The 27,481-nt window shown below is 39.6% G+C and overlaps 1 protein-coding gene across 1 annotated transcript; it reads left to right on the forward strand.

Annotated features, from left to right (window-relative positions):
* The first annotated feature begins 248 nt into the window (after nt 1-248).
* Nucleotides 249-26,889, forward strand: TDRP (testis development related protein). The gene is made up of 3 exons (XM_068404869.1): nt 249-571; nt 23,220-23,323; nt 23,667-26,889. The coding sequence occupies exons 1-3, from the start codon at nt 443-445 to the stop codon at nt 24,010-24,012; spliced, it is 579 nt and encodes a 192-aa protein (XP_068260970.1). The 5' UTR covers nt 249-442; the 3' UTR covers nt 24,013-26,889.
* The last annotated feature ends 592 nt before the right edge of the window (nt 26,890-27,481 follow it).

The following is a 27,481-nucleotide window of genomic DNA, read 5'->3' on the forward strand; positions in this document are numbered from 1 at the left end:
GCAGCGCCGGCGTGGCGGCTGCGGGCGGCGGCTCCGGCGGGGCGAGGTGGCAGGTGAGGAGCGGCACAGCGGGGAGGTGTCGCCCCCGCCCGCCTTGCCGCCGCCGCGGGCGGGACCCTCCTCACACCCGGCTCCCCCCAGCCGCCAGGCGGGGCCGGGGCAGCGGCTGGGCGGGCCGGGGCCGCCAGCAGGCCGGCGGGCGAGGCGAGGCGAGGCTAGGCGAGGCGGGCGCGGGGGACGGGCTCCCGGCAGCGCCAGACAGCGCTCCTCCCTCCCACCGCGGGAGCCCCCCGCGGGGTGACAGCTGAGCCGAGCCAAGCCGTGCCCAGCCGAGCCGTGCCGAGCCACCCCGGCCGGGGCTGCGGAGGCAGCGTCCGCTCCCGCCTCGGCCCTCTCGCTGCCGGGACGAAGAGAGGCGGGAGCCGCCACCCCCGCGCCCGCCATGTGGAAGCTTAACAAGAGCAGCAAAGTTCTGCTGGACGACTCGCCCGAGGAGGAGGAGACGCGTCCCCGCGGCCCGCCGCCCGCCGCCGCCTGCGCTGCCGCCGCCGCCGCCTTCGCGGCCCCCCAGGTAGGCGCGCGGAGCCCGGCGGGGGAGGCGGGGGGCCGCGGCGGGGGAGCTCCGCGGGGCCCGGGGAGGTGTCTTGAGGCTCGGCCCCGGCCCCGGCCCCGCTCCCCTCCTCTCCGGCGGCATGAGTAATCACTTTTCCCACCCCTGGACGTGCCGCCGGGCTGGCCGTGGTCGGAGAAGGGGGCGTTTGCGCGGGGCGTGCAACTGTCACCCGATTTTTTGGGGTGCTGACTGGTTTCTTCCAGCAGCTGGCCTCCGGCATTGCTGGGACTTGCTATCCTTCATTCCAGTGGCTTCATACCGCAGGGTACTTTCTCTCCCAGCCCTAGGCAGGGGCACTGCAACCCATCTGTTAAGCACTGTGCGTTAAACAGTGATTTGTAAGGCCATGATCTTCATTTGCAGATGTGTGCGCGTTTGTGTAGAGCACTGACGTTTTGTCAGGATTGCTTTTTCTATAGTAATAGTAGTTGGTTATCTTTAAATAGCTGCAATCTTATTTGAAGGCTTTCATTGTTAACTGATGAGTTAAATGACCTTCTCAAAGTAATGGTCGCCTAACAAATACAACCTGAAAGGAAGGGTATCAGTTGAGTATCAGGCAAAACAACTAAAAGAATGTTTGTTGACTTGCTTTTAAAAACTTGAGAACAATTAGGCATCAATCCAGCTCAGAAGCCTGTTAACGCTGTCCAGTACTACTTTGTTATTGATCTTCCGTGGCCACAGTGTAGATGTCACATCTGTAGATGTTGTATGAGAGATTGCAGGACACCTGCATATCTAAAACAAGCAGTTGCTCAGGGCTGCAAACTGGTGAGGTTTGTATTCTAAAGAAGGTACCAAAAACCCACCCAACTTCCTGCGCTATGGCTGTCTTGCCTGCCTTGCTGGAAGAGCTGGAGTGTATCATCTGGATAATCTACCTTCTGGTTGACAACTGCTATGGGTTGTCAACATGCGTGGCTCCTGAAGAGCAGCCTCCCTCAATCACAGCAATTATTCCCTCCATCTTCCAGTAGCCAAAATCACCAGTCTGCTCCCCAGTTCAGCCTTGCCTTGTCCTTTCCCCTGCACAGGGAACAGAAGAGCCCTAGCCTTTGCTACTTGTTTGAGAGCAGCTGTGAAGACGCATATGGATGAATAGGATCTTCTCCTGTGGGAAAGGAAGAACAAATACTCATTTTGGAGACCCCTTTCAGGGGATGAAGGGGGATTTTGGGGTTGGAGGCAACCTGAAGTATGTCCCACAACCTCTCATACAATATCTAACCTCTCCCTCGTACAATTCCTATCCTCAGGTGTTTGGAAACTTCCACTGTTTTCACTAAGCTGCTGGCTTGTGCTATCTACAGCCCTCCTAGACTTGCTTACCTCCTGAAACCCTCCTTGAACACCAAAGGTCACCAAAAGCTTCCAGTAAATCCCACTGACTATGCACTGCTGCTCTACCACAAAGGCTCCAAACCCTCTCTGAGCCTCCTGACCTTAGCCTTCCAGTCAGAGGATGATTCTTCAGACTTCTGTCCTGACAATTCTTCCATTATTTTATCCTCTACTTTAGCAACAGAGGTTGGGGTGGGTTTTTTTTGTTTATCCATTTGTCTTTATTGTTCTGGGCTTCTGTTCCATTAGTGGCTGTCTCAAGTTGTAATGGTGATGTCAGTGATTTCTGGTGCAAGTTTGCCATTTTTATAAATTTTAAGAAAATTCCTTTCCAACTCCCACAGTGTCTATTACCAATGGCACTGGAATAAAATATGCTTTTTGGTATTGGAGGTGGCAGAGGAAAAATAAATTATTTTAAGGCACTAAATGAAATATTCTTGAAGATAAAGGATTCAGAAAAGTTAGCAAGGCTGTAGTGTAGCTTGGCACAGAAACCAGAGTGAAGACCATAAGCTATTAGTTGTTTTGTGTGTAAAATCAAGGAGATTTGACAACTGGGGGGAAAAAAGGAACAACCCCCCCAAAAACATTTAAATGTAGTTATTTTAGAGTTTATGTGCACTTTAAGGAAGGATAGACTGTATGGAAAGCTATGATTACCTGATTAACATTGTAATTCTCATGATCTATCAAAGGCAGCTTCTAGGTCAGCCATAGGTATAGTATGTCTAAAACGTGGCTTAGACAGGTGTCAAGGAGAAAGCGTGAGGTAACCAAATGCACTTGTTCAGCTTGTAAGAGCAGAGCTGGTTCGAGGGCCTTGCTTTTAGTCTTGACATTTTCAATGTTTCATCAGAACCTGTTTTTGCTCCCAATAATATGATCACAAGGGAGTGAAATCCAGTGATGTGTAGGGGGATTTGGTAATGATCTGCACTTTGCTACTGTGGTGTCCAGACCTGCATCGCCCAAACCCCTGACTGGGCAGGACAGTGGCACCACCAGAGCGGGGAGGAGTTAACGGTGGTGGAAGGAGTTCTCTTGGTACCTCAGCTGTGCATGAGAAAGTCGCAGTCTTCCTCAGCCTCTGCTCTGTTTGTCATGGTACAACCTGCTGAAGCTGTGAATGAAGGATTACATCATCAAGAACAGAATCCAGGACTTCCCTAATTTTCTGTCTTGAGGGCCAAAATCTAGATAATTTGTTTGAGTGCTTTTTAATTAATTAAGAAAGCCCAGCATTAGATTTCATGGAGAAGTTTACTGTTAGATTTAATTTCCTCTGGGTTGTTTTCTGATACGTCATGTGGTAAAAGAGAAGATGAACTGTAGTCATCACATTTTGACTTTGATTTATGATGATGTTTTCCCTGACAACTAGGTTTTGTCTTTATTTTCATTTTTAATGGGCAAGTGGGAAGAAAATCCTTAAGCTTCTACCATTCATGCTATAAATAACGCTGAAACTTTTTACTTCAAAGAAAATAAATTGGTAGTCACATCTGTGTCATTAAAACAGACCAGGTTGAAAGTGTTCAGTGTAATGAAATGTTGGTGCTGTATGTTCTTTCTTCAAAGCTGAGAAAGTGAAGGAGTTCTCACTGTGCAACCTAGTAATTAGGACATTGCAGTAGCAGACAGCAACAAAGAATTACGCTACTGTAAGTTTAAAAAAACCTTTGTTACTCTACAGAAATTTTAATCATCCTATTTAGATACGCAAACCTGTTCTGAGATTATTCAAGCAGACATTTGAATTTGTAGAAGTTTGTAGTTCTTAAATGGAAAAGCTTAGCTGATCTAAAGAGAGAAGTTTTGACAGTTCTGGTTTTGTGGAATACAGAACGTTTTGATTTTGTTCCAGGGGAGAACAAAAACAAATTTTAGAACATGAAAATTGCAACGGGAGGGAATTGTCAGCCTCTGGCCACTTTTTAGCAAAAGTTTCTGCATACATTCAAGTACTTTGAATTGTTAACACTTATTTAACATAGTAAGGTGTTTCCTGAGATAAGAAAGACAAGTAAATTTTGAAACAGTACTTGTGTAAATAAATGTGTGGATTGTTGTGTGTTTTTTTTAGACCAGACAGTTTTAGACTGAATCTTAGAAGTTAATTTTAATTTATGCTTTGAAGCATAAATACGAATTTATGCAATGAAGGTGCTTTATTGGCTAAAGTTGCAATTACTACATGAAGGCAATTTAACACACATAAACAGTACACATGTATAAAATGAAATTAATGTGTTTTTGTGTGTCTCTCTCAAAGTATGCTAGAAATGTACAGTGATGCATGCCAAACTTGCATTCAGTTTGTAATATAGTCATTATGTTTCAAACTGCAGTTATATTTTTGGAAAGGGAAAAATGTTGGGTATTGACTTCAGGAAGGCAATGTTTTGGCAGTCGTGCTAAGTCCTCCTTGATTCAAGCCTGCTATCATCTAATCAGTTCTCAGAGATGTCAATGCTGTGTCAATATCGCGTGTAACTCTGTAAAATGGCACTCAACTTTAAAATACGCCTATATATTGGGGTAGTGGATGGGTGTCGGGTGTCGGGGCTGACCTATATTATCTTCTGCAACTTTATCTTTCATGATCCTTAGCCTTGATCTGTTCTCCTTGGTTGTATTTTTTTATTATGTTCAAAGAGAATATGTGCAAAAACATGTTTTATGCTGAATTTTGTTTAGACTTGCTCACTGGATGTTTTAAAGTTGGCTATACAGAATTCTAGTTATCTATTTTAATGAAGGTGTTTAAGTCTCTGGTACAATTTTAATACTGGCTTTCATCTTGGAATGAGTTGAACTCAGACAGGCCCTGCAGGAATGGGTGGGAGCTGAGCAGCATTTCTTATGTTCTACTAATATGTTGAATAAGGGTATTTTTTAATTAAAAAATAAAGCAGTCAGTGTTAATCCAGCTAATGCCTTTCCTTCACTTTCTAACCATTTCAGTGCTTTGCCTGCAGTACTCTTATAATTCCTTCATACCTTCTTCTCTCTGCTAGCCTGTTTTTTTCCTTTCATCAGAGTTGTTCTTGTGACATTTCGGTGACATTTTCCTGGCTAAAATCCATCACCTGTATTCTGTCATCATTCTTGAACATTAGATTGTGGGACTGACAGCGAAGACTTCCCTGAGCCCTTCCTTGGCCTGCATTTCTTGCTTTTCCTCCTCCTTGTCACATTTATCTTCCAGCAGCTTCTTGAGTGGGTCTTGTTTCTTTCTCACAGTCTTCCTGGAGCTCTACGGAGCTGAGGGTGCTTTTGGGGCTTAGGCTTTCTTTTTTTTAATCCCTTTCATTTCTGAGGTGTTTTGCTTTCTGATTTATACTGTCATCTTTACACAGTTGACTCGGATCAGATCTGCTTCTCACCTCTTACGCCCTCTCTGTTGGTTTATTCTGCCTCTTAGAAGTCCTACAACGCATGTATTGTCTGGTTGGTCTCCTGCTATAGACAACATCAGTATCTATCATTTTCTTTCAGGCAAGCCTGTAAGCTGAAGGTTGTCAGTGGTTTTTATCTATTGTGCTAAAGAGAATTTGTGTCCAATACTTTACTGCTGCTTCCTCTCTAAAGTCCAGATCTGCCCTTTTTTTTTTTTAATTATTATTCTTTTTCTTTCTGTCTAGAGAGCTGACATTCTTGTGCAGACCCTCATTTCCCATCCTGATGGTGATTACTTCCTCTGCAGCTTCTAATACCTACGCAGTGTTTCCCCATCCCCTAGGCCCTGCAAATCCCAATGCTGATATTAATGTTGTTGCTTATGGCATAAAGTTTAAGTCCTCCTCATCCTTCGGTTTCCGTTTCTTCAGCTGGCCTCTCTTTGTTTCAGGACATTTACATTCAGATCTCTGTCCTTGCTTTCAAGGTTTTTCTTAGTACATCCCCTTCCTCTCCCTCGTTTGTCATTTTTATCACTTGTTGTATCTTTCCTCGAGCCAGTTCTGCTTTACCAGCTCCAATCGTCTCTGTTTGCCAGCAGCCTTGTCTGTCTTCCTCCCCTCCAGCCTAATACAGAATTGTCCCCTTTCACTGATGCACAAAACCGCTGTCTTCTCCTCCACATCATTCCTTGAGATCCACTTTCCCAAAGCTATTTGTTGTATCTTCATGGGGTTTTGCGAGGTTTCTGGAGCCATACTCTCCTAGCAGTGCTGGATTTGTTACCATTAATATACAAACTAAAATATATTGCTTTTTGAGAAAGAATTAATGGTTTTAATCTATTTAATTCTTTGCTGGTAAAATAGTTTTATTATTTTTTTCCTTGTTTCTATAGAAACTATTTGCCAGATTGCATGAGGACATCTGTAACATAAATAGCATTACTAGAAGTTACTGAACACTTTACCAGGTAGACTATCTTTCAGTTCAGTCATCATCAGAGGTACATTTCCAACAAGTTTCACCACTGGCTCTTTGTGAGGAGCTCCGGGATGGGTTCTAGTAGGTCTGTGCGAATATCAAAAGTGCTGATGAAAGCCGCATGTCAAAAGGAAGCTGTGTATTTGCGGGTGAACACTATAACCAAAAATAATGTGTTCAACCTGTTTTGCAGAAACTATACTACAAAAATACTGCCATTACTCATGCAAGAGCTTTTTTTAAGATATGTAATTTAATTGCAAACGCCATGACTGAATAAAAATTGTATGCCAGCTACTGTCTTTTTAATTAGCATCCATTGGTTTTTTTTCTGGATCAGAAAAAAGCAAATACGAACTTCTAGTATGGATAAGTTGTTAAAGATACTTGACAGATTTTCAGTCAGAAATTTCATCAAAATGGAAAACTTCACTGGAATATTTGGATTGTCACAGCGATTGAATTAAAATTGATTATTTGACTTTCTTACTTCGTTTTAGCTTTGACACACTGATGGTATTTTGGTCTTAATACAGCTGTCTGCATTGCTCGAAGCGTATTTGAAATATTATAAATTGGGCAAAGCTAAATTCTTAATGAGCAGAGCTTTTTTTAAAAATATTTTTAAGGTGTTTAATCTTTAATAACATTCTTCCAAAAATGTTTCTGAGAAGCAAAGTCTGAGTAAGATGTATTATAACCACTTGTTACGGAGATGCACAATAATGTGAAAAATTAATAGAATAACCTCATGTATTGATGTAAAAACAGAAAGCATAGAAATCTGGTGTTCTGATGTTTCTCTTTGTAATGCCAATAAAATGCAGAACTACAAAAGTATTCTTATGTAAATACTTACATTCTGAAATTAATCTTCTCCAGTAAGTTTGGTCATTTATATCAATTGACAGTAAAAATGTGGAAATAATTTAGATACTGTATTTAAAACATAAAGGAATGTGAAGCAATAACTGAAGTGGTTGGATGAAACAGAGTTTGTGAAAATGCTAAACAAGTTCTTGACAGCTGTGGATGCTGAAGGAAAGAGCGTCATCTTAATTTTAATTTATTCAGTATTAATAATAATTTGAAAGGTGAAAACATAGGAAAACGGTTTTTCATCTTCCAGTCGGTCTGGTGAATAATAGGTAGGTACAAAAGACTGGGGCGTAGAAGATGGAAGCGTTTTTAAATACATTCAGTGGTTGCCTGCTGTATCAGAAATAGTCACCTGGACTTTTTAAAGTCAGCAGAGTGAAATAAGTTCTAGAAATGGTCTGATGGATTATATTTTAGAAGCATGTGTCAAGATTAGTGTTGCCTACTAAATATATCCCAAGATGAAAGTATAATTCTTTACCATACTCAGATTTTTACATTTTCCTTTTCTTTATGGACAAAGTATTTTCAGTTTTGCCAAAGACTGGCAGAGGAAACTTGCAGGATAGGAGTCACTGTCACTATTTAGTTGCAGTGGCATTTCAAATCGTTTATTGTCATCATGTAAATGTTTTTCTAAGTGTAGTGAGCAATCTGGAGTGGAAAAGTATTTTTTATAGAAGAGAAAAATGAGTTTAAAATACCGAATTACCCTTGAGCATGAACAGACTTTAGAAATGCTAGGTTAATATTTTTTCATTGGTGATATTAATAGGAAATTTTCAATTTACACCACCTGCCCAGATAGCTAGTTTGGTTCACTCGCTTGCTTTAGGGACGTACAAATGGAAGATTGAGATCTAGCAGTAGACGAAATATGGACAAGACTAATGAAATGGTCTTGATCTCAGTCTAGGCTACCTCTGCCAGAAAAGAGCAGGGGCAATTCACAGTTCAGCACGGGACTTACGTCTGCTGAGCACATAGCCTCGTGTCCCAGAAGCAAGCTATGTATGACTGAGTAATGCATCCTTTATTTGTTAAAATTTCAAATGTCGTTCTTCCGTATAGGGCATGTTCAGTTTTGTGTGCGTGTTCAGGTACAGTTCAGCTTTATTTTTCAGCTGTGTTAAAAGAATATGTTGAAAATAGTATAGTTGTTTCAGTGCCTGTTTACATTTGATCACTGTTGCCTCTGTTGCATGGCTCGGAAAGCATATTCACATGTAGCATTTTTCCAGGTGTGTATTAAAGGTGCAGCAAAGAAAATGAGGCCCAGTGCTACTGATCTGCTGTTGCTAACTTTCTTCTTACTCATGTTTGAGTGCATTTTGAGTTGTTTTTTATTCGGTTCTAAAATTACATAAGCAGAGTGACTTTTGCATTAATAACCTGCTTTAGTCTTGTTTGTTTCATTTGACGTTAAGCAAGATCCTGCTCAAACCCAAGGAAATGGTTTCTTTTGTTCGCTGTGTTTTAAGATGGTGATCTGGCAATGTGAGCTCTTCTGAATCTGTGCTGACTGTCTCTGATCAGGCTGTGTATATACAGTTGTTCAGCTGTTTGGTTTGTAATCAGTGTTTTGGGAATCTTTCCAACTTCAGAGGTTAACTTTCAGGTTTGTGATTTCCTGAGTGATTTTCTTAATTTTTTTTAACCTTCCCCTCTCCTATCACTAAATTATTGAGTGGGGTTTGTGGAATACTGGGAATTGTGTTAAATTCTACCCTGGAGTATACCTCTTGAGGCGGTGTTTGTTTGGGTTTTTTTTTTTTTCCACTTAAATTATACATTTGTGGTTCATAATCTAATTTGCACTTACAGGCATGATAACCTAGACTTTAAATTACACTCAGTCCTTGATGAGGCATGGCAAGAGGCGGAGGGGATATACAGGTCAGTAGAAGGGCGAGAATTTGCACCGAAAGGACCTACTCTTTTACTAACAGCTTGTTTACTCTTACGTGTGCTTGGCTTTGACAGCCAGTGTGTGTACGATAGGAAGGTTCCACAACCGGATAGAGAAAATCGATAATGTACCATTTTATGTACTAGAGCAAAAGAAGGGCATGTGGGGTGAGATGAGGCTATTATTTGTCTTAACTCTTTGATGTCCAGTGTTCCTCATCTTGGCCTGAATTGCGAAAGTGAATGATCTAAAGACACTAATTAATTACTTTACCACAAAGGAAGCTGAGGGAAGTAGATTACAATTTTGATCTCTGTACAAAAAGGTTTGTGTGCTAGTTGAATTAATCCCTTGAGTACCTTATGGTTTGCAGTATGTCCAACAAAAGGGCACTTGTTTCCTTATGAAAACACACTGCGCATACCAACCTTCCCCTGCCAGAACTGGAAGGCTGTTCAAGTTGCTGATCAGTATTTCCCACTAGCATTACCATTTAGTCACCTATTAGTTACTAAATACTATACTGTGGTCCATGTTTTTGTTTTAAATTGAAGCAAAAAATGAATTGTTGTAACTGAACTGCCCAGATTAAAATACACTGAAATAATTTGTAAGTGTTCAGTGTCAGCATGTATTATGCAGCATGATAAAGAAAGCCCATCTTCACTCTTTACATGTAGCTGTACAGTAGATTGTTCCCTAAAGAAAATTTGAAAAACCAAATCGTAGACTCCCTGATCTCTGAACAGCAACAAAAGTAGAGAATATGTATCAGAAGAGGGTCTACTAATGTGTGTCACTGAAAAACGCAAATTATTCTGTGGGTAATGAGTGAAGACAGGTTGTATATGACTTCTCATCTTTTCTTCTCGCCTCTTCCCAGTGGTGGCACTGGTCCCCTCCCTCCCTCTCCTTTTTCCCTCTGTCATATTTATTTTTTAATACATAACCCATCCCTACCACAGATAGTGTGCAGGTCTCTCCCCGCGATGTGGTCCATGGCTGGCTTTGAACCCCCACACGTGCTCCTCCCGCGTTCTCTTCCTGCTGTGGAGCGTTAGTCTGCTTCTCTCTGCTTTCCCTAGCCACGGATTTTCCACAAAACGTTCCTCTGAGACTGGTGAATTGAAACCTACTGGCCAGTTTCAATCAAGAGTTACTGTGAGCACATGGGACATACAGATGGACATCACAAGCACACCACAGTTGTCCAAGTCTCCTTTTCTTAGGCAGTGTATCTTAAAAGGATGCTATGGATACTTGGTAGGTCTTCCACCCTAAAAAATGGATTTTAGGTATTGAATTCTCACCAATTGCTTTCTTGAGGGTTTCATATCTTTTAATCTTTGTATTTCGTATCTTTTAACTTCGTGTTGTCTTTTTACCATCAGCCCCCAAAGCGCGAGCATAGTTACTGCAAACTACTGACTCATTCCTTGTGAGGTAACACCTTGTATGTCCATGACTAGTAGCAGTGTATTAACACAGAAACACAGCCCTAGTTGTCACACTTTTAAAGAAACAAATAAATACCCCTTTTTTGTCTACTGTTTGTTGTGAATTACATCTTCTATCAGCAATAGTATTCACATTTTATTATGCTGACTCCCTAGCCACATGAGGTGCTCATTGCATCCCTTGGTTTTTCCCCAAAAGCTTGCACTGTGAAAGTTGCTTCACACTCTTGCTTCCTTGTGCTCTGGCTTGCTAGAGGCTGTATGCCTTCACACTTCTGTCTTTCATCTTCTGTGTAGCAGAACATGAAGTCTCTTTATGCGCTTTCATATTTTTATTATCCTTCTTAGATATTTGCAGAGCTAGAAGAATTAAAACAAGAGGTGTTATTTCTTTGGAAGGTTCTAACAGTGTCTTGTTTATTCTGGAGACAGTATTGTTGGTTGTTGAAAATGGTAGCTCTGCCAGCTCTGGATGTCTGAGATAATTTCTCCTCTTACCGTACTTCCCCTTGAGGCTTTTCTAGTTCTTGTAATTTTTTCTTTTTGGGAAAAAAATGGACAAATCAGATGAAGTATTCTCTAGCTCTTACCCTGTGTCCAAGCAGAGATGCCATCGTGTTAAGTGCAAGGCTTTGCAACCTCATCCAAAAGTTTGCGAGCTGAGAATGTTGAGGAGAAACAAGGAAACTTCTGAAACGGTATGTGTGTGGCATTTCTGTTTAAAACATTGCCAATGATTCTCTTAAAAGGAAAGAAGCAAAAAAAAAGGGGGGGAGAAAGTAATTGCTTGGAGAAGAGGAGACTGAGGGGTGACCTCATTAATGTTTATAAATATGTAAAGGGCAAGTGTCATGAGGGTGGAGCCAGGCTCTTCTCAGTGACATCCATTGACAGGACAAGGGGCAATGGGTGCAAGCTGGAACACAGGAGGTTCCACATAAATATGAGGAAAAACTTCTTTATGGTGAGGGTGACCGAACACTGGAACAGGCTGCCCAGAGAGGTTGTGGAGTCTCCTTCTCTGGAGACATTCAAAACCCGCCTGGACGCGTTCCTGTGTGATATGGTCTAGGCAATCCTGCTCCGGCAGGGGGATTGGACTAGATGATCTTTCGAGGTCCCTTCCAATCCCTAACATTCTGTGATTCTGTGATTCTGTAATTGAATTTCATTTGAGAGTACTACACATATCTTAACTTCATCATTTTTGGTATCCCATCTGCAATAATATCCTCCTGCATTAAGGAGAGCTAACTGAAATCCGGAAGTTAAATAACTTGTTGAGATCCACAGGAAGTAATATTCTCATTTTGGATGATAACAGGAGTTCCTGACTTTGTCTTCTGCCCCAACAAGCAAAGCTAGCTATCTACAAATCGCTCTGTTGCAACATACAGTTATTATTGAACTATAGCGTGATTGTCTTCATACTTGTTCTAGAAATGCTCCCAACTCCATCCTTGTCCCTTGTATAATACAAGTATTTCCCATAAAGGAAACTGAAACATTAGGAGGCAAATAAATAAATGTAAAAAAAAAATATAAAAAATAACTATAACAAAAAAAGGTGCATGGGATTTGAAGCTGGTATCTCAAAATGAAGCTGATACATGTGGGCCCCCACATGACTAGAAATACCTAACGCTTCTCATGCTGTATTTCTCACCTGTTTCTTATGCTGTTAGCAGAGTGAAGGAGGTCTTTGGTAATGCGTAGGAGCTGAGATATGGTGTGTTTTGTGTGTCTTGGGATATGTGCGCGTGGAGTTACCCTAAAACAAAAATTAAGCTGATGGAGCAAAGAGCCTGTCAACTCCTTAGCATTTACTTTAATGGAAAAGGAAGTTGATAAATTTGGTTTAGAAACAATGAGGGGCTGACATACGCAAAAAATGGACCAAAGTGAAGATGGGATTCTGTGAAAATGCCACTTATAAACCATTCTGTTGTGATTTTGTTTTTTCTTGGAATTGGAGTTAAATAATTTGTTCTAGGTAGCTGCTCTTGTTTTGTACTTGTGGACTGTTTGTATTTGGAGTTACATGTAGAGCAAAAAAAAAAAAAAGTACCATTTTTCTCATTAAAACACAGACTGAAGAAAATTAAAATTACATAATTCCTGTATGCTATGCCCCACTTTCTATATCTTTCTTTGGCCTCTAAAGTACTCCTGACACTCATCTTACTTGTCCTGTCTTGAAGAGAACGTTGATAGTAACAGGATGACCTGAGCGTACTAAGATACCAGCTTGCTTCAGAGATGGACAGAAATGCTACCCTACTGAATTACCTTCACTAGCATCTTCAGTACTCTGGTTTTCTTCAGGAATCTACAGTTATAAATGCAGGGGAAAGGAATGTGGGCAAAAGTCTGTCCTTTAGTTAAGGAAATGTAATGCTTTTTAATGTGAAGGAGGAAATAATCTTGGGGCATACCTCTCCCCGCATCCTACAGACACTGCAAAGACCATCATCTAGTATGGTATTCAGAAAATCAGTGTAGATCCAAAAAATACAGACACAATTATTAAGTTTTAAATTTTTAATTTTAATTGTACTAAAATTGTTATAATGCGAGGTTTTTCTTGATCTCTCTTTGGGTGTGGGGTTTTTGGTTTTGTAGGGATTTGATTTTGTTTTTTTTACATCTGCTGAAGCATTTTTCATCATTCTAAGTGCTGTTTTGTTCACATTTCTTATTTTAGTAGTGGTGTTCACTTAGTTTTGCATTGTGATCGTATTTTGTCAATTTTCTTTTATGATGGGCTGAATAGAATAAAAGCATTTATGAACACTCTAGAATTTGTCACTGCTAATTGTCAAACCAAAACTGACTATGGGCCTTTTTTAGCTTTATCCTTTTTTTGAGAATAAAGACCAGTTTCTTCATGATGAAGTTTCATCTTCAGTGTCACAACTTGCAACAAAGGTAAATAACTGTTCTTTGAAGTGTAATGTTTCATATCATATATATTTCAGTCACTGTATGTTAGGAAGTTACCTGTTTTTCATGTACAGCCTGATTAAGGAGGATATTTATTCACTTCATGGATGATTTTATAATTACATAATGATCCTTGGTCATGGGGTTCTCAGTGAAGTAGTATTAGTAGTACAGTATTAGTTAGAAAGCTGCCTTACTTCCTTTCATTAATGGGGAGGGGAAGGTATCTTAATTTTTTTTCTTCCACATAACAGATGTTAAAACACAAAATGAAAATAAGAAGCCACAGGAATAACTGAAGTCTAAGGCATCACTAAATTTTAGCTTTAACCAGCGATGGAAACATTAAAAGTAGAAGGGATTTGGGTTATTCATTCCATTATATGTAGCTCAGCTGGCTGGCTGACCACAAGAGGTTAGAGACTTTATCTCGTATCTCTTTCAGAAAAGAAAAGTAAGCATACAAGTTAAGTCTTTTTACCTTGATATGTGTCCAAGAATCTTTTTTAATGTTCTTAAAATACATTAGTAGAAGATTAAAGAACTGGAAGTTGTTATGATATGCTAGAGCTTGTTTTGAAATTCCATAGGTATAGAGAAAAGTATTTAAAAAAAGGTTCATTAGTGTAATAGAATGCATTAATATGTATAAACTGAACATCTGTCTCTGTTGCTTCTTTTTGTTCTACTTCAGATGCAGCATGATTTTCACTGAAAACAGAAGTCAGATTGTGTTATACCTTTTTCTACTTTTTAGAAGAAATGTATTCCTTTTCATGAAAACATAAACTACTGGTTATTTTATGCCAGATGATGAATGTTTAGGAAAAGACTCTTAAAATTAATTTGTTTTGTATTGAAGCTTTTTTGCCCCTTACTTAGTCATTCAGGAAGGCTTGCTAAGTGTGTGTTTTGACTTTAGAAAAGAAAAAAAGTCATCAGGCAAACCACTGAGCTGCAGTATTTTTGTCTTTTAAAGTAAAACACCCTTGTCTTAAAAATGTATTCACAAAAAAAGCACCTTATCCTTCTCATCTTCTCTTTCTTTATTGTTGTTTCTGAAAGCACTTCTGGATTTTATTTGGTTGTTCTGTCATCTTAGAAGCTGTGAGTACAGTGATATTCCAGAAGTTCCAAAATCTTTAATATGTTAATAAAAGGCTGATGAATTACATGTGTGGCCTTTTCAGTATGCACATGTCATGAATAAAACGGTTTCCATGTTGAAGCAGTATAGTGAAGAACAACGAAGTTCTTGAGGAAAAGGGCAGTGGATGAAGTGTATGTCTGCCCTTTAGGGAGACAGCCTTCCTGGTCTCTTAAAGCCTGAGTTTTAAGACAGTCCAGATGCCCAGAGGAAAGCCTTCAACCTAGGTCTGGAGGTGCAAAAGTGGGAACTAGTCCTAATGGCTGGAGATGGACGTTGTAAAATGGTCTTAGTTTCTGCTCATGCAGGAAGCTGCTCACTTAGCAGTGAGTACAGGCTAACTGCAAAGCTGAATTTTTCTAGTTCCCTCTTCACAGCTCTCCTGAAAGGCAGGTGTAGCTGGTTAAAAAGCCTCCTGACATCTCAAAGTAAGGAACTGCGACCCCTCTAGTGGTGCTCCTCCAAATGCAGAACTCTGGAACCCATGTTCATGATGTGCCTGGCCCTTCAGCCTCTGCAGCTGATCTTGGGAGTTTCCTCTGTGTGCTGAGCTTCTGAGTTAAAAGTACAGCAAAGGCTTCATCTACAGTTGTTATTAGGCCAGCTTTTGAAAAGAGACAAAGAGTTTTGAGAAACAAAATAAATCGTTTTAATAATGAAATTGGAGATGCTGGGACATTCTGGTGAAGATGCTGGTAGGTCTATATCCTGGAGTTTCAGCTCACGTGTGCCACAGAATAGAGTAACTGTTGGTCTGCGCACCAGCAGTTGGTTGAGTTGAGAAATTCTCCCCGCAGATGCTTTGATACCTGGAAGACAAATTTGGAGGAGGGTTATTTTTTCACTTTCTGTTGAGTTCTTCCATGTTATGAATATGTTTCCTGTAATGTGGGAACAATGCTTCTTTAATTAAAGCTGATTGATTGGCATTTTTAAATAATAATAAAACACTTAGTTGTAACTTTATTGAACTGTAAGGTACTTGTGTGGAAAATTCCATCTCTAGCTTTTAATTTTAGGCTCATTTTTTTCAGGGGGAGGAGGGAGGAAAGCTGTAGGACAAACAATTGTTTCTTCTCAGTCAGGGTTGAGAGGAAAATCTGTTCTTTTTTGTTTACATTTATAAAAAAATTCTGCAAGTATTTTGTGGAGTGCCTCTACTTTGCTGGAGGGTTTTGATTCACCAGTTGTCAATCCTCTGTGAAAATACTTGTGAAGGTCTGCTAAAACATGGCTAAAATATACATTTCTGGAAATCTCATTTCATACATGCTGAGCAGTGGATTTTTGGGGATTAGCTGCTTAACTACACAATGGCATTGAACATGCTCATTCTCATTGCAGGTATACAGCAAGAATCCCCTGTAACTGCTCTTTTTCATTCCTAATACTCTTGTTATGTGGCTTCTTGTAGCCTGCAGAGAGTGATTTCTGTGCTCCAGAGTCCTGCTGACGAGGCAGTTGGGATGTAGAAAAGTCTGACCAGAATATCTTGAAAGTACTGTACCCACTCATAAAGCTGTGCCATTTTAGAGCCAGAGTAATATTTGAACATACTTGAATCTCTTGCTTTGAAATGTAAACTGTCTTGTACCTCTAACATAGTGTCCCAAATCTTTGCTATTATTCTTTGACTTGATTGAATTCTGTGCTTTTTTTCCCTCCCATAATAAAGTGTTTATGTATATTAACTACATCGAACTAATGGATAGATATAACTGTTTTCAGTTAAATTCACACAGTTTTCATCATTAGTATATGTTCATCTATATCTACACACTTTTTTGTGCAATGTATTTTTTAAATTTGCTTTTAGGCAAATCTACTTCTCTAGTTTAAACCCAACTGTTAGTATTCCTGGTTTGTTGCCTTTTAGCCTAATTTTTCATCAAACTTCTTGCCCTCTAGTAGAGCTCTAATGATGAACTATGTACCTTTGACAGTAAAATGAACTGAACTTTCTTCATAGTGATGCTTTACTGTTTCTCAGTAGACTCTTCAATTGTTCAGTTATTACTCATTGCCTGTTTACCTAGTGTGGGAAGCTGAGAGTCATGTAAATCATCAGAATTTGTTGACAGGGTGAAAAAAGGTATACCTAAAGTCATTTTTGGTAACAATACCTCTCAATTTTGTAGGAGACTTCCAATTTAAGAGGAGCTGTCCCTTTCTGGGGCACTCTGTAAAGTTAGCTGTCAGTAGACATTTGTTCCCTGTTTTATCTAAAGAAAGAAAAATTGTAGTCAACATATGCAATTCATATACAGTTGATTCACTTGAATCAATATAGGTAACAAAGCAGAAAACCCTTACTGTAAGGGTTGAGTTTACAGAGTGAAGCTTAGGGGGTGAGTTTGGGGAAGCCATACTGTATGTACAAAGATGTATGTATGGAAGAAAGTGGATAGATGACTGCTACTTTCAGAGGGTGTTTGAGCTGCTACAAAAAAGGTGCTGTTGCCCCTAACTTCTACATTCTTTGGTGACTGACTGACTCAGTCATCTTTTAATGAGCTGATTCTTATCACAGACTCAAAAGAACACAAAAAATGAATGATTTAGATTTCTGCTGGCTTAGTGAGTTGTACTGGTTTTCCACAGCATCAGACAGGTACAGAACTATAGCATAAGGAAGGCAGTATAGATATGGGCAGGCAATTGACTGGGTTGACCCTTTTCAGCAGCAATGTCTGACCAGCCAGATCTGCCACCTTGGGAGACTTCTCTCTGGGAATCTGTCTGACAGATGGGCACCAATGCTGAACCATTGGCAAGGCAGAGGGAAGGGGAGCGAGGGGAAGAAACAGCAGGCAGCTTGACTAGGGATACAGACTGCATCCTTTACATGATGTTCTAGAAGTGACTACTTGTACTCCCAGTTTCAGAAGATATGCTAATTAAATGGCAGCTTTCTCATGGTGGAGAGAGTACTTTGTAAGCTGGAATGTCCTCTACTGAAGGGGAAGAATCTATGCTCTGGGCTTGAGCTTTTTAGATGCTTGTTGGGATAGACAATGATGATGGTTTTTCAGTAGTCTGCCAGTTGATGGATTAATATGTATGTGTAATTTCACTTCTACTGATCCTTTTAGGTGATTGCACAGGGCATTGCGCTGCACAGGTTTTCACAATCTAAAATGGAAGAGATGGGAGAAACTTTTATTAATTGCTGTTCTGATAGTCATACCCTATGCTCTCAAACTGATACGAGACCAGTCTGTAATCCTACTTCACAGAATACTGAAATGGCATCTTGAGAAGTTTCTGCTTTGTTTCTCATTGGCATTTTTGAAAAATAGTAGACTGCAGCATCCAAGCTGGTCCTCTAAAGGTTTTGACTTTCTAACATCTGATGTTAGAATTCTAGTCCTTCTTAATAGTGCTCTCTTTTCTTAGTAGTCCCTTATGGGCATTTCACTTGATTAATTTTTTTTTTTTTTTTAACCTGGAGTTTTGACTGTACACCTAGTTCTATTCTAGAGGTATCAGTCATCTTTGATTTTTCAAAGATCACCTCCTCCAAGCTCAAGAATAGCCCATCCCATCAAGCACAGAAAGAAGGAAAGTTGGGAGGAGGCCTGTCTGCATGAACAAGATGTTCCTGAAAAACCTCAAATGTAAAAAGGAAGCATACAGGAGGTAGAAGCAGGGTCAAGTGACCTGGGGGGAATATAGAGACACTCTTTGAGCAAACAAGGATGGGGTTAGGAAAGATGAAGTCTACCTAGAGTTAAATCTGGTGAGGAAAATGAAGAGCGAGAAGAAAGGTTTCTGCATGTTCACCAGCAGCAGGGACAGTGTAAAGAAGATGGAGTCTGACTCTTCTTGGTGGTGGTGAGTGAATGGGCAAGAGGCAATGGGCACACACTGGAATAGAAGAAATACCATTTAAACATAAGAAAAAATGTTTTCACCATGAGGGCGGTCAAGCCCTGGAACACGTTACCCAGATAGGTTGTGGATTCTCCAGCTGTGGAGATATTCAGAACCCAGCTGTATGTGATCCTTGGCAATTTGCTCAAGCTGACGCTGCTTTGAACAGCGTGGTTGGACAAGATGGTCTCCAGAGGTCCCTTCCAGCTGTAAAGGCTGTGTGATTCTGTGAACTTTGGATGTTGAATTATTTCTTTTTCCACTGACACATGGAAAAATACTTTAAAGGTTTGAGAATACAAGTTAGTCAGTTATGTATATAAACTTTCAAAAAAGTTTTAGTAGTACTTTTGTGTAGACAGTTACATCATAAAAATGAAATACAGAACTTCTGCAAGTAGCTTGATGCTTTAAGACCATATCAGTACTGTATTTTCATACTTTGCATAGCTTTAATCTTTTTACATAAAACAAGTCTCCGGTGTGGTGAGGAGTCAGCTTACCAAAGTGTCATCTCTTCTTTACTTATTGGCCTGCCTTTGACATCCATTGCAAGGAAGCTAATTGTTCTAGGATCTGAGTCTTTCTCCACGTGCTGCATAAGAATGTAAGAAATTCCTAGCTGATTCCTGGCCCACCGAGTCTGGCAGTCTTTCTTTGGCTGTGGTAACAGGAGATGCTGTTCAGGGAGAGCATAGCTTGGCCAGTTTCTAAGGCCTCTTCTCCTAACATCAAGAATCATTGTTTCAAGATATTAGAGGATACCTCTAAATAGAGGGTGTCCATTTACGGATCTGCTGTCTGAATTTGTCTAATCCTTTTTGTCATGGTTCCCAGCATTTTTTGGCTTTGCAGCTGCTGCATGTCAAACTGATGGTTTCAGAGAATGGTGACTTGAAGATCTCTTTCCTGAGCTATACCTACCAGCAGATACAGTTGTAACTGTTCCAGATGCATTGGTGGTGGTGCTTGTCTGTAGGTTAAAAGTCTTTAAAGAACATTGAAAAGAAATACAGAAATGCAGCAGGCTGATTTGAGGGATTTTTTTAGTACAGGACAGAGTTACATGACAGCTGTAGTCAAAAAGAAACATTGTTGTCTTAAATAGTTCAGTAGTTAGAAAAAATCTTCTGGAAGTGGGAAATAAGTATTTGACCTCCTCCTTTGCTAAGGTTTATATTCTGAAGTATGGTGCCACTGAGAAGCCTATCAAGAGTGAGCTGTTCATTCCTTTTCAGTTGAGTGAAAAGATGCTTCAGAAGATCAGCGCTGGTGCAGGCAGGTGTAGAAGAGGAGGCTTAAGCGTGGCAGGCAGAGGTTCTGGTTTTACTCTTGCACTTATGGGGTTTCTGTCAGCCTAGTCCATTTAATATGCAGTAGGCTTTGTGCAATGAGTTTTATCACATATTAGCAAAATATGGTCTATTTGGACACGGATGTTCTTACGTAGATTATCCTGGCAGTGTTCCCTTTGGAAACCCCAAATAAGTAAGTGGTGGAAGTACGTCTGAAAGGTTTAGTGTATGTTTCCCCTACGGACTAGTTGAGAGAAGAATAAATCAGTTAGAATCTGCTACGCGCTTATTACCCTTGTGTATACCTAACAAATGCCATGGATCCATCGTGGGAGTGCTTGTTTATGAAAATAGTGAAGGAATGGTACAATGTGTACATAGGTACTGATTTATGTACAGGTAGAAAGAGTGCAGAGTTTGTAAATTTGTATCATCTGGAGACCTGTACACACTATCTGCTTGCCATTGAGTAGAACTTTTTAATTGTTCTTAAAGATATCTGTAAATCAGAATCAGGCTTAATTAAATTAAATTTTAAAATATCTAAAGTTAAAAATATGGAAAGCTTGTGACTAGATATTAACAAGATTTTATTATGTAATGGTTTTGGTTCTTTTGGTGGTGGTGGTGGTTTTGTTTGGGGTTTTTTTTTTTGGCTGGAGGATTGCTTGGGTATCCAAAACAATGCAGCAAAGCTAGGAGTTTAATCAGTGAAGTACATATGATGTTCTAGGTTAAAAGAAGGTGTATGGGTAGGTATATGCTTTTTACGTTGAACATAAGTGTGTGTATAAATGCTTATCTCTAAATCATCTTTCATCAACGCTGTTCTTTAAAGGCACATATAACTTAAATTAAGCTGGTTCTCTGTATTAAATTGCTATCTGAAAACCAGTAACAAGGTGTTTTTTTTTTTAATCTGCAGATTTATTATTTGGCAATGGCTTGATGAAACATCATTAGTGAAGAAAGACAAGCTTATATATAAATTAGATCACTGAGGTATATTTAGGTCTTTTACCAGTTTAAAGGCCTAAAGGATTAAGGCAGTATGAGTATGTGCTGCTTTTAGCTGTGAGTTTGCCTATGGTAGCAAAGGTTCCTTCCCAAAGACCCTGAAATTACAGTAGAGTTTGAGTTAAGGTAACAGAAGATGAAGGATTTAACATATGAAAAGCTGAGTGCTTTCTAGAGTTTCTCTTTTTCTTTTTTTTTTTCTTTCTTTCTTTAAACAGACTACTTCCTTCAGCAGCTAACTTCGTGGAGATTCTTCCTTTTTTTGGAAGTTTGTTGTAGATGAAGTACTTTGCAGTGAGAGGAAGCCGAATCAGAATAACAAATCCTCTTGTTAAACTTGTTACAGAATTTAACTGAACAACAGAAACAGATGAACAGGTTTAGGCCTTTATAGACTAAAACTGAGGTTTTAGACCATTATTTGCACCACAGAAGCATTGAATATTGAGTACTGCTTGGAGAGGCTGATAGTTTAAACACAAGGATTTTGTATAGCAAGGTATCTGTTTGAAGGTATAATCTGCAGCTTGCCTGGTTTTGTTTTATACTATCGACAGTACCAGTCGTCTGTCAGACGGGTATGGTGAGTCTGCCGCAGCGATGAAAAGGTGAAGTTAGCCGTCTACATATTTTTAACGCAATTAAAAATAGAAAGTGTATGTTTAATTTAAACATGGGAGTTTACTTACTATAATCTATACTCACTTGATTCTCATAGTGGAAAAAGAATATGTAGAGAAGCTGTTGCTTTTCTTGTGAAGCCACGAGGAATGCTGTGGTTTATGGTAAGATTAGGCGTGGGTTTAGGAAGAGGTGAGCAGAGCAGTTGCGGAGGCCTGGGTTGTGGTGAACCTGTCTCTGCTGTACATAGTCTGTCCATACCCATGAACGAGAGCTGGAAATTGCTCTGGGCTTGCTCAGCCTTCCCTCTTCAGAGTTCTCCAGAGCTTTGCTGAAAGCTGGGTCCATGTTTGTATCTAACCAAGGTGAAACTGAGTGGTAGGAAAGTCTAGGTTAGACCTTTCTCCTGATCCTAAAATGGACCTGCTATGTCTCCTGAGTTGGAGTAGCTGAGGCGGTTCAGATGTGTGTAGGGAAGGTGGGTGAGAAGTGAAGGTGTAGGACATAGTGAAACGGGAGAACAAGAGACAGAAATACTCCGTGACTAACGTGTGATAACAAGGGTGCTGGTTTACTCCTGTAAATGGTAGAGGTTGTGGGTTTCTGAAAGGTGAGGAGTTGGCAGTACCAGTGTTTTACTGTCTGGTGTTTGTGCTCCGTTGGTAGGTGATGTGTCATATGTTTTAAGGCCTGGATGTACCAGTTATGCACTGTAATCAATTAAAACCTATATGTCAAATTGACACTAATTTGCACCAATGAGTTCTGCAGAAAGGATGAAGCATAATAATAGGTGATGAATTTGCCTTCACTCGTGTTAATTACAATTTTGTTTTGATTGTCTGTTATACTTTGTAATGTATTGTTATATTTTTTTAAATGTAATCAAGTAACGCTGATAGACTGTCACTCTGCCATTCTTACTAGACCTTGAGAGAAAGAACAGCCACTTCCATATTCTGTGCTCAGCACGCATGCGTGCATTTCTGTTAAGAGTCCCTAAGCATGTTATCAAAATAAAAATAACCAATACCTATTTTTTTCACTTTGGAGGAGAGGGGATCAAACCTTTAATAATGTTGAAAAAATAATTTATGCTACATGTTTAACGGTCGCAGTAAATTTAGAGAGCACACTGTAGTGCACCAGTGCCACGTGTTACATTTCACTGGTGAGCCAACGCTCTTACCCTTTTTGCTTGCAGGGCCACAAGAAGTAGTTTTGGTGAGTTAAAAAGAGGACCAATGAGTGCAAAGCAGGTTAAATCTTAAGAGTTTCATAATTCAGCTGGCTGTCCTGTCTTTTGTGGCCCCTTCTAGCAATGACTGTTCGTTTCATTTCTGTCTACTGAAGCCCCTTAGACTGTTCCCTAAGCTGCCTAGGTTCCCTTCTTACTGTGATATACTAAAACAGAGCCAGCAGCTCCTGCCTGCAGAAGAGCATCCAGGAGCCCAGCAGTACCCACTGACATCACTTGCCAGCCTCTGCAAACTGACAGGGTTTGTACTCTTTGCTCACCAGGAAAGAGCTCTCGCTGCAGTAACCCAGCCTGCTCTTTTCTGAAACACGGCCATCCTCTGCAGGCTGTGTAGAGCCCCTGCGCTCCCAGCTGCACCGTGCGCGAGATGTAGGGCTGTAGCTGCCTGTCAGCCACCCAGAGTCAGCACTGACATCCATACTCTGTGCTTGTAAGTCTGTAACTCACATTTATGACGACGTTCACTTCTCTCTGTAGGTTCAAGGTGCAAGTTTCCGGGGTTGGAAGGAAGTGACGTCTATGTTCAATAAAGATGATGAACAGCAATTGCTAGCAGGATGCAAATCTCCAAAATCCAAAGGGTGAGTAAATTCAATTGTTCTAATGCATGCTAAAATACTTCATACATTTCCAAAGGCAGTTCTGTGTAATTCATGGGGGGGGCAGAGTGTAAGTTCTTTTATAGTAGGAAATGTCCATACTCAGTCCACTCCCAACTTATCACTGCAAAATTCTACTGTGTTTAGGCTTACATGTATACGAGGGTGTTTCTCCTGAAGTTCACAGTAATGGATGTGCTGTCATAGGCTGACAACTGACTAGCATTCCTCACTATAAAACATAAATTAATTGAATGTTTATTAAGAACTATTAAATGCATTGTTAAATGAAGAAATTAATCACCTCATCATTGTTATTTTCTAGAACAAACTTCAAGTTAAAGGAAGAGATGAAGTCTGAAAAGAAGCCAGGTTTTTGGGACAGTTTGGTGATAAAGCAGAATGTCCAATCCAGGAAACCAGATGAGATTGAGGGATGGGAACCACCACAGATTACCGCTGCTGACTCTACCCGTGATGCAGCAGCTACTTTAAGTGACTGCACAGCCTGGTCAGGCTGGGAAGATGAAACCAAAGGCTCCACAAGATACACAAACCTGGCCAGCTCAGGAAACAGTTCCAGGTGGAGTATCAAATCTGCTGGCAAGCTGGTTAGTATTAGACGTCAAAGCAAAGGTAACCTTACTGACAACTGGGAAGAACTAGAATGATACTGGTAATGTGAAATACTTCATAGATAAGAAGAGAAAGGTTCCATGATTTACTCATATGTTTAAACCAAAATCAAATCTGCTCAATATTGCACCTTTATACAGTACTTTGTTTTATTTGGATTGTTACAAATTTTTGCTCACCTGATAGCAAATTTTCGTATTACATTGTTAAATAGCTATGTTTTCCACACTGAGAAAAAAGTAGAGAATCTATTTTGTGCCTATATTTCACATTCAGACTCTGCAGTATGTTGGATTGTTGGTTTTACCAAAAAAATGTAATTCCTTAGTGAATGTATACACTGGTTGTAAATTTGTCTGCCTTACGTAGGAACTTTCACTAGCTTGAGGTCCTGTTTTTTTTTCTGGTATTTGAGGGCCACTCAAAATTTTAGTTTTGATGCTGTCCCTTTTTAACTAAGAATACTGATCTGTCGCTTGCAGGGAGAATGCTTGTACTTAGTAGACTGTTTTCCAGATCTTCAGCCTCAGCATATGCTTCAGCTTGTGCACACAAGATGCTCAACTGTCACAATGTGCTATACTGTGTATGAAATGGGAAAATACTATTCTAATGTAATTCCTTCCATCACAGGATCTTCACCAATAGTCAGGTCAAATGGGTCTTCCAGAGTTGTTGTTTTTTGTTTTGTTTTTTTTTTATAGTGAACATTGTTTGACAAAGCTAAGCTGCTCGGTTTTTAAGGTGCATGTTATGTCAAAAAAAAAAAAATGATTGGAATTTGGAAAGCAGCAGTGAGTAGAGTGTAAGACGATCTCGATTTTTCAGTATCTGTAGTCCTGAATCTATGGATAAGTTGCTTCTTACGGAAGGGCATATGTTTTCATTTTTACAATAGCTGATCCTTACTCTACAAACAACTTTTTGTTTTGTACCATGTTGTTCCTTCCCTGCTCCATACTCTGGCATTTTCAGGGTAACTGAGTAACTGAGCCATTGCAAGTATGTGCATGCACACAGCTCTGAAGCATTTTTGTTCTAAAGCTCCGTCTTATTAGCTACTGATATTTTAATTTTTTTGGTAAAAGAAGGTGAAGTGTTAACCTTGAGATTTGAAATGTATGTAAGAATACTAGAAGTGCCTCTTTCTAGCATATTGTCTCTCATTAGCGGTGTGGCTGATGTCAGATCCAAAGTTAGTTTCCATTTTGTTTATATGACCTATATAAATACTACTTTAACATTCATGGAAAAAATCCAAACCAAAAGTTTCATAAGAAATGAACAGTAGGCCTTTTCTCTCCTGATTGTTAAACTGGTATAATGGAACTGAAAACTTGTTGACTGCCTAGCAACATGGCCAGTACAGTCGGAAGATCAAGTTAGCATGTCAGAGGAAATCCGCGTTTTTACAAGAAAGCATATACCTTTATATAACAGATGTCTTGTAAACATATTTTTGCAAGAAGCTTATGCTGATGAAAAGGGATACACGCAATTTTCTTCTAAGCTTGTACCTTGTTTCTGTTACTGCCACATTACTCCTTTCTCAGCGCTCTCTTTCTCCTCTCCCAGCTCACGTATAGTTTTCTGGATTACAGTTCCTGCATACCTATCTTTTGGACATTCCTGTTGAGATGTGCCTGGAGGGAAACTGTAGTAAAATGTTTTTGGTTCTGGTTTTCTTCCTGTTTTAATAGGATGTTAAAAGTCCTTGTTCTTAAGTTTATATAAAAGAACATCAGTGTTTTATGCTACAAAACAGGATCTTGTAACTGGCAAATGTAATTGTAAAATTGGTGTTATATATTAAAAAATACTAATAGAGGAGAAAGGGTTAGCATTTATATCACATCATTTAGTCTGTGAGTAAACTCTGTATTTGCCTTTGGCAAGTACCTATGCTGAGGTTAATAATAGGAAAGAATTAGTATTCTTGGGTAAAGTATGCTGCATTTTATAGTTTATGGAATACCCTCTAAGGCATGAGCTAGTATTTAGTTTGGTTGTTGGTGCTGACCTAAAAGAACAGAAAAAGATCTGCTAGTAGCCCTGAATATTTTGCTTTCAAAGATGGGCTGAGAACTTTTAATTTCCCTCCTGAAGAAACTATTTATACTGTGACCAGTAAAGGTTTTGCCTTGCACATTATACTGTCAAGTGCCTGTTTATCACCTTGATGATGTGTTTGATGCACAGCTTAACTGCAACATTTTTCAGTTTGTTTTTAGATGTATGATAAAGAATACGCTCATAAAGCTGAAGCCTATTATAAAACAAAATTGCATCCAAGTGGGAAATTGAGATATGTAAAGTTAAGGTTTAACTCCTAGTGATGAAAGTTTTGGTGTGCTTTTTAAGTGATATTTCCTCAGAAATAACCATTCTAAGGATGAACATTGTTAAATTTAATATAATTTATTGTTATGCTTTAATAATGTATTTGTCTTTTGAGAACTCACTGGTTTGAGCTTTTCTTCTCTTATGTTTATAAACTTGTCTGAATTTTCAGAATGGGGTCCTCTTTTCTTTTACCTTCTTTAGATGCTTAACTACATTATACATTTATGGGCTTAGGCTATACACAGCTCCATATGTGGAATAAGTGTAGAATATATCCCTTGATACTTGTTTTGAAATTGCATTTCAGTCTATGTGAAATGGTTTAGAAGAAGGTAGCATTAAGATTGTATTATAAGATTGCACAAAATAAAATATAGTTTATATTGCTTTCTCGTAGCCAATCTGCATGATTGTTGGTGTGGTTTTAACGGGAATTAAAAGCTTCATGTGGCTGTAATTAGTCACTTAACTCTAAGCAAAGTTCTTTCTGAGTATTTTTATTTATTAGCATCATTTGCAAAAAGAAAAATAGTATTTTCCATATGAATAAAGATTTAGTTTGAACTGAATTGCCTTATTCTTTGATATTTTTTGTCCCATGTTATTTGTCATGTGAACTTGTTTCCATCTGCATGGACGTTACTTGCATCATTGTAGAATACGGCCAAGGAAGTAACAGCTATGTTTGTTTCACCTCGGTGAATCATGCCGTCTCAGAAGCTGCAGCATCCTAGATTTAAAGCATCACCCATTGCTTTCACCGTAGGAAGAATTCATTGGTTTTGAGAAACTGCAAATATTTTGTTTTACTGTTATTTATTGGCTTAAACTTTTTTTTTTTTTTTTTTAAATTTATTGGCTGTTATGAAAGCTTGGGCAGAGCAGCATTCTTTCCCTAAGGATTTCAGCAGCTACACGTAAACTGGAGGACCTGGAATGCTTTTGCATACACTGGCCCCATAACGAGGTGAGACCTGCACGTCCTGGACTGTGACAAAAGTGAGATGCAGCTGCTGTTATCGGCAGATCGGCTACAGAAAGCAGCGTATCGTCAGCATCTCATTCTTCCACTCCACACTGCTGGCTCTGTTGTCTAAATAGACTTAGCAGGGAACATTTAGGCAAAATGTTTCTTATTAGAGTGTGTCAACCAGCTGAAAC

The sequence above is a fragment of the Nyctibius grandis genome, chromosome 1, assembly GCF_013368605.1.
Source record: "Nyctibius grandis isolate bNycGra1 chromosome 1, bNycGra1.pri, whole genome shotgun sequence".
In the NCBI taxonomy this organism is placed as follows: domain Eukaryota; kingdom Metazoa; phylum Chordata; class Aves; order Nyctibiiformes; family Nyctibiidae; genus Nyctibius; species Nyctibius grandis.